The following is a 7,471-nucleotide window of genomic DNA, read 5'->3' on the forward strand; positions in this document are numbered from 1 at the left end:
AAACTATGTTTATCATTAATTGCATATTAAACTACAGCAGGAAAACACTTTTTTAAAAATAACTACATATCCATATTTTTTGATATGTGTGATAATTAGTAAATTTCTACCATTGTTTTTTTTGTTTCATGCATTTGTGTCTCAGTGTCCCACGCCTGAGACTGAAAATTAGTAGCTAAAACATTTCAGCATTATAGTTGCCAAAATATTAGTAAAGGAATGAAGATGTGCAGAAGACTGCCTTTAAGTTTTGCTGTCTTTTGAGCACCAGAACTTGCACAGAAACATGACGGTGCCACAATAACTGGCAGCCAAACACCTGACACCAGCAAGGGCAGTGCTCAGCGAACCATGCGGCTGCCCCGTGAGTGCCCAGAATGGAGTCAACAAAAACACAGCACTAATGCCACCACTGTCACCATACACTCTGCCGGGACATTCACTTTCACTTAAGAGACTCATTATGTCACCCCTGATTTAGAATGAATGTATAAAAGAGTAAGATCTATTGTCACTAGAATTCACAACATTTACAAATTTGGCCATGCCACTCCAAACTTGCTGTGCAAATTTACCAGATTCTCTATCCATCAAGGGCTGTAGGCCCTTGTAGATTACCAGGCATACAGTGAGAAATAAGAGTAGCTGCCTTGCAGACTCATCTTCTGGGAGATGATGCCTTGTGTTAATTTAGTGTTGGATGAGAATAAACTTATGCTCTCATACTTCTCCAGTGGATCAGGCTGAATGTCAGGCAAATGACTTCTCCAAGGAAGTGCACATGCTGTCTCCTCCCTGAGCAACTAAAACATTGCTCATGGATGGAATCATTCCAGCATTTTTAAAGACGTTCCTAACTCTGAAAGACATTTTGGTTTGTTTTGTAAGTTTGTCTGCATGTTTGCTTAACCAGAGACCTTCGTAGATGGACCCACAATCAGTTCTACTGAAAGACAGTGTACATGTCTGTTTAAACAAAAGTTTACACTTTCTGTCCCTGTACATGCTTCCCTTGCATTTCTCTGTTGACATGGTGCTGACACGGTGCTCCTCACCACTATTTCTCCTGCAGCTCTGAGGCTGCCCCTCAACAACTGCCATAGGAAACTTCAAAACGACAGCTGGAGACAGTGTGATGTTTGGAGAGAGTCAAGACTTCTTGGTTCTCACTGGAAGCTCATTCAAGTGTAATAATGACAAGGCAAACAGCCACCTGCAGCTGTTTCTGCTGGAGCAGCAGGGTAAGCAGTCCATTTATAACGAGGGAAACCTAAGGGAAACCGTGATCCTACGTCGTTAGCAATAAATTAGAACACCTAAAGGCAACACGTTTATGAGATGAAAAAGTGTTACATTTGCTGCCTTTACAACTGAAAGAAATCGAGGCATTAAAGGTCCCTGACGCATGTCTGAAGTCCAACAGTACCTGTGGGCTAATTCTGAACTACCCTAGAAATTTCCCACAAGTTTCTCAATGCCTCCCCAACGTCTGCACTCCCGAACATACTGACGGCTGATTCTGCGGCAGCACCAGAGCCCGCTCGGCGTCCGAGTGCCCCGAAATAACGCTCCCACCGCGGCCGAGCAGCTGCGCAGAGCCGCGGCCTCCAAGGAGCTCCCTCGCCCTGTGCAGAAAGCGAAACACCCTTCCCCGGCAGGCTCCGGTACGTCTCGCACAGCTCATTAAGCCCTTCACCCAGCCCAGAGGGCGAGGCTGCCTCCGCACACAAAGCCCCGAGACCCCTCCAACATCAGGCACACGCCTGGAAACAGCCCCTTCCCCCAGGCATGGCGGGGGGAGGGGGGCGCGGAGCCCTGCCCGCCTCCTCACCAACCCGCCCCCGCCCCATCCCCACCCCGGCCGCCTCCTCACCAGCCGGTCTCGTCCTCATCGCAACCGGCCAGCCGCTCCAGCTCCTCCGGCCTGAGCACCGCCGCGTCGTCCAGGAGGCCATTGCCGCCGCTGCCCCCGTCGCCACCGCCAGGCTCCTCGGGGAGCGAACGCCGGGGAGCGGCTCTCGGGCTGAGACAGCGGCCGTCGGGCGACGGGGAGGCGGCGGGGGGCGGCGATGAGGGCCCGGCGCTCGGCAGGCGCTTGGGGCTGGCGGGGGCGGCGGACAGAGCGCCGTGGCGGCTGCGAAGCTGTTCATTCTGCTTCTCTAGCTTCTTCACCAGCTCCTGGAGCTTCCGCACCTCCGCGTCCGCGTTCACGCCCGAGCCCACATCCTCCATGGCGGCCGCCGGCAGAGCGGCGGCTGCGCGGGGAGAGGCGGCCGTGCCGCCCCGTCTACGCGGCCGGGCGGCCGGCGGCGGGGCAGGGCCGGGGCGGGGCGCAGGACGCACATCCGCCGCCGCCATGTCACCGCCTCCCGTCTCCGCCGCCGGAACCGCCGGCCCTCGCGCCGCCTTCTCTCTGAGACGCACGGCGTGGCGTGGCGTGCCATGGCCGAGCGTGGCGGTTGCTCGCGGCCCCGGCAGCGGCAGGCTGTGACTCGGCCCCGCTTGGGGCCGTCCGAGGGGCTCTTGCGGTAGGCTCGCTCCTGAGGGAGCGGCCCGGCCCGGCCTGGCCTGGCCTCCCGTGTCTTGGGCACCACAGGTCCCAGACTGGAGTTGTATGGGAAGCCCCGGAATACCTTCCAAAACCGTTCAAAACCTCTGAAGAATAAAAGGCTGCCCATGGTCCAGGGCCTAGGTGGAAGTCCAAGGGCCTACTGTATATGACGGACGTGTGAACTAAATATCCTTCGAGTCTACATGTTGTATAAATAGATGCATGTTCTTGTAAAGGTTGTGGTGATTTTTCCTTCCATAGCAAAACTTACACCTTTAGGTTTAAGGCATTAGTGGGGCTTGGGGATTTATCACAGAATCACAGAATGGATAATGTGGGAAGGGGACCACGGTCATTGATCTGGTCCAGCCTCCCTGCTCAAGCAGGGTCATCCTAGAGCTGAGGGCACAGGATTGTGTTTACTGGACAATGAGTTTCAGTAAAGAAGTTCTTAATATTCAGGTGGAACTTCCTGTGCATTGCTTTCTGCCCATTGCCTCTTTCCTATTTCTTGGGATGTTTTGTGTCTTGTGACAAATTATCTCCAAATTTCATTGGCTGGCATTGTAGGGATGCTCTGTGTCCCCCTTCCCTGAGCCACTGAGAGACAGAGCCATTAGTGCCAACCCTTCACAATTTTTTCCTCTCCCCAAGTTCCATCTACTCACCAGCTTCATTTTGGAGCCTGGTTTAGGAGGGGAGAGGAGGGCCACCAGCAAGTGGGACAGAGGATGGCTGGAGTCTTCAGGGGATAGCACTGCTGTGAGCAGTTTTTACCAGGCTCAGGACGGGAAGAAGGAAAATAAGACTGGGGTGCTCAGACCTGTGGGATGTGTTGAGAAGTTGCAAAGTTTAGGGGCATTTAATGCCCACAATCTGGGTTGTGTTAGGTATGGTGCATGGGCTGCTGGTGTGTTGAGACTGCCACGCATGAGTTCACAGCATCCTTACAAGACTGGGTCACTTCCTTGCCTACACAACACTCCCCCCTTATACATTCAAAGATTACATTCCCTGTATGTACAGCATTATTTGAGGGTTTATTCTGGGGTGGTTTTGCACTGTTGCTGTTAGCTTCTTACCAGAATCCAGGCCTTTGATCCATACATGCAATTTATGTCATTGTTTTCCCAAAATAATTATCACCTTAAGTGTTTAACTGCATCAAAATACATCAGGGCTGGTATCTTTCAACAAAGCAATTTAATTGCTCTTATGGTAATGTCTTCGTTATCTGTAAGTGAAACAAACGTCTTATCAGCAGCAGATTTTGCCACAGATTTTGTGTAATTCTCATAGCTATAGAACTATAAACAGTTTTGGCCCATGAGCTGAGGCCTTTGGCACTCTGCTCACTGGCACCATGTTAATGACTCCTTAGAGACTGCTCTGTAAATCAGTTTGTAAATCCAGCTCATTCTCTATGTCTGTATGATATGGTACAAAGTCAAGTGCCTTAAGGGAATCCAGATATATTCTGTGAGAACAGTTACTTATCAACAGAATTTACAGTCCTCCAAAAGGCCAAGAAAACTATTATATAAAGGTTTTTTACATTAAGGATCTTCCATGACTCTGACACTTAGAGTGACACTGCTGACAATTCAGTGGTTGGTGGGTCTTAAACTATGCAGGGGACTTTATTCCAAATTAGAGCACTTATAGCAGGACCACACAATATAACTTATTTATTCTTCTATAACTATCCTCATGCCAAACATCAGTGGCAGGAGAAACCCTCAGTCACTTGAATTAATCATGCTTTTATGGTAGCAACAGGAGGAGTTAAATCCTTTCTATAGTTCAAACTACTGGGATCAGGATGGAACTTGGTTCCTGGAACTGAGTGTGACAGAGTATGAAGTGAGGCTGTGACAAAGGGCTCTGCCAGGAAATGCAGACAGGCAGTGCAAAGGAGGACCAGGACCACAGAGAGACACAGGCTCCTGGGAGCTGCTGACAAAACTGCAGCTGTTCCTGGTGATTCTGTTATGTTTAGGGGCCTCCTCTGATAGGTAAAGGGGCAGCTCAGAGAGCTCTTTAGTGGTCAGTGCACTGCCTGCATCCTGCTTCTCCTCTGCTTCCTCTTCCTTCTCCCTTCCTCTTCCCCCAGTTCATTTCATGGCCTGTCTGTCCCCCAGATTTCCTACTCCAACCTTCTCTCCCCTGCTGACACCATTACTTTGCTGCCAGCAGCTGTAGCAATTTTTTCTCCCCACAAGATACACTCCCTGCAGGAGTGTGTGGACAAAGGGGGAGAAAAGTGAGAAAAGAGTCTCAGAAAAAAGCTTCAGAACTGCTGAATCATCTGCTATTTTTACAAAGAGTAAGGGCAGAAATGAAATTAAATGAACAAAGGGAGTCGCTGCTTAATAGTCTCCATAGTCTGTGCTTTGAATAGCAAGAGCTATGATTCTGCTTTCTCATTCATTCCTGTGCTGTGAGTGCCCTTCTCATGTGCTGGGAACTGAAGAGCAGCAAGGCTTGGTCCATAAGTTTCCTATGAAATATCAGGTCAATAATAGGCTTCCACAACCTTCTTGTTCCTCACATTCCAAGCTTGCTGTGGCCAGATGTGAGACCACACCCAAGCAGAGGCCCCTGGGTGATTACACAGAAATAGTATTAACTGATAGTAATGCCACAAAAATGAAACCTTTCCATTGTGTCACAAGAGCAAGAGAAATTCCTCTGTGTGTGAAAATTAGATCTGTTGCAGAGTTTTTTTGAACAGCTGTGACTGCACCCACACTGTGTTTTCCCTTTTCACAGAGAGGGAGGAGAAAAGCAGCCTTTCCACAGCACTGTTTCCAGATCTCAGGATATGCATGGGTGCTTCTCTTGTCTGACTTGGGGCAGGTTCTAAACTCACGAGATGAGAGAAAATGAGGAGCAGTCTCTCCAAAGGAAAGGAAGTCTGAACAAGGCTCTCATGTCACTCAAATAATTCAATACACATCCTTCTGATGAGTGGATCCTAGAAAAAGGCCACCAGGAGCCTTGTTTTGCTGACCTTTGAGCTCTTTAGCATGGACAGCCCTATGGTTAGATTCTCACAGTGGTGATTTGCTGAATCTTTGTCTTTACATCTGTCAAAACTGTTAGAATCTGACTTTGAAACCTTGATTTCACTTGTCACCTGGAGGACAATCCCTCAGGGGGAATAGTACATGAAGATGGGCAGATGCATGGTGGGAAGTTAACATTTGTTGTAAGTATTTAACTTGATGTCTGGAAAACCGGACTGGTTTTTAAGCAGCTTTGTTTATTCTCCTGCAGAAGGGTTGTTGCTTGCCAGTCTTCTCAAAGGAGGTGTTCAGCAGGCCTACACATGTTTGTGTTAGGCAGTGTTTAGCTGAAGCTTTGACAAAATAGAAAGTATTGTTTATCATTACAATATATGGCATGTGCAGACATTGAATACAGAGTGGAAGAAACATGTTCCTCTCATAATATGTTCCTTTCAGAGTTAAAGTCAGAACTGTTACTCTGGTTCCACAAAAAGAACCAACATTGTAACTTCAGTTATTTATAAAAGACACTTCTGAGTATATCAGGCTCATCAGTGGTGAGACAGCACCAACAACGTTTAGCCCTTTAGATTGGACTTTGGAAACTAAAAAATGTAGTCAGTGTTTCTGCACATATCTTCAGTACCCATCCCCTGAAAACTTTAAAAGCAGTGAGCTGTGCATAAATACACTTTAAAAGTCTTTATAAATAATTTTTAAAAAGTGTTTTCTGCTGACAGTGTCGTGGATGATAGACGATCAGTACATTGGTCCCCTTACCAAATTACAAGGCACGTAACAAAATTTAGCTGAGCAAGCTTAAACTTAGCCAGATTTAAATTATTCAGACAGAACAAGGTACTTTCTAAGGCATTGATTGGAATTTTTTAGTCTGGCTTACAATATGTTTTGAGAAGAAGAAAACCGAAGAAAGAAAATAAAGAAAAGAAAGAGAGAGAAAGAAAAGAAAAGAAAAGAAAAGAAAAGAAAAGAAAAGAAAAGAAAAGAAAAGAAAAGAAAAGAAAAGAAAAGAAAAGAAAAGAAAAGAAAAGAAAAGAAAAGAAAAGAAAGAAAAAGAAAGAAAGAAAGAAAGAAAGAAAGAAAGAAAGAAAGAAAGAAAGAAAGAAAGAAAGATGCAAATTCAGTTTTGTCATGGATTTAGCTACCAGTATTTCATGTTTATCAATCACTTGGAAATAACTTAGTTGCTCTTTAAAAAACTGCTGAGCTCAGCATACTTTAAATGCTGTGGTGACATGGAAATTGAATTGACATTGTGGTGACTCAGAACACTGGGAAAGGATTTTTTGTTGTCAAGAAGATTCATGATTGATGTTCAGTTGCGAGTGCAGTGATTTTAATCACTGGGGTAACAGTGAGTGAAACCTTACATGTCTCCACCCATATGAATCAACCTTCTGTTGTGAAAAAAAAGTTTCTAAATTTTCTCTCCCAACATGGCTTTATTAACAGGCCAAGGCTGGAAGGAAGAAGACTTTATTGCACTCGAGAAGTTTTTAAAACAGTTTTCCCTCTGCACTTTTTTTAGCGTGATAAAGTACCAAACCTTCAGAATGCAAAGTAATTGGAAAGCCAGGAACTTTCAAATGTGGTGAAAGTTTGAAATCTGCATACTGGAAAAGCTTGTATGTTTTAAATGTCTTTTTACTTAGATTTGCAGAAAAAATTGTTATTAAATTGGAGATAGAGGGTATTCACGCTGCATAGACAAAACTTTGCAATTAAATTAGGTTTATGCTCGATTTGTTAATGGTTTGTATTTAACAAGGCTCTGCTTCTGTCTGAAGACAGTATGCTGATGCTGACAAAAGTAATTGAGATTTGCAATCAAGAAAGGAAAATGGGTGACCATGAGTAACCAAAATACTGTATGGAAACAAAAGAATTA

The 7,471-nt window shown here is 46.0% G+C and overlaps 1 protein-coding gene across 3 annotated transcripts in view; it reads right to left on the minus strand.

Moving 5' to 3' along the window:
• Window positions 1-2,308, minus strand: part of SLAIN2 (SLAIN motif family member 2) — a 34,480-nt gene extending 32,172 nt beyond the window's left edge. For all 3 annotated transcript variants that reach the window (XM_059844871.1, XM_059844870.1, XM_059844872.1), the window contains exon 1: window positions 1,874-2,308. In XM_059844871.1, coding sequence (XP_059700854.1) covers window positions 1,874-2,232 — 359 coding nt within the window. In that variant the 5' untranslated portion in view covers window positions 2,233-2,308. The remainder of the gene's footprint in view (window positions 1-1,873) is intronic.
• Between the last annotated feature and the right edge of the window lie 5,163 nt (window positions 2,309-7,471).

Source organism: Haemorhous mexicanus, chromosome 4 (assembly GCF_027477595.1).
Source record: "Haemorhous mexicanus isolate bHaeMex1 chromosome 4, bHaeMex1.pri, whole genome shotgun sequence".
Taxonomy (NCBI): Eukaryota; Metazoa; Chordata; class Aves; order Passeriformes; family Fringillidae; genus Haemorhous; species Haemorhous mexicanus.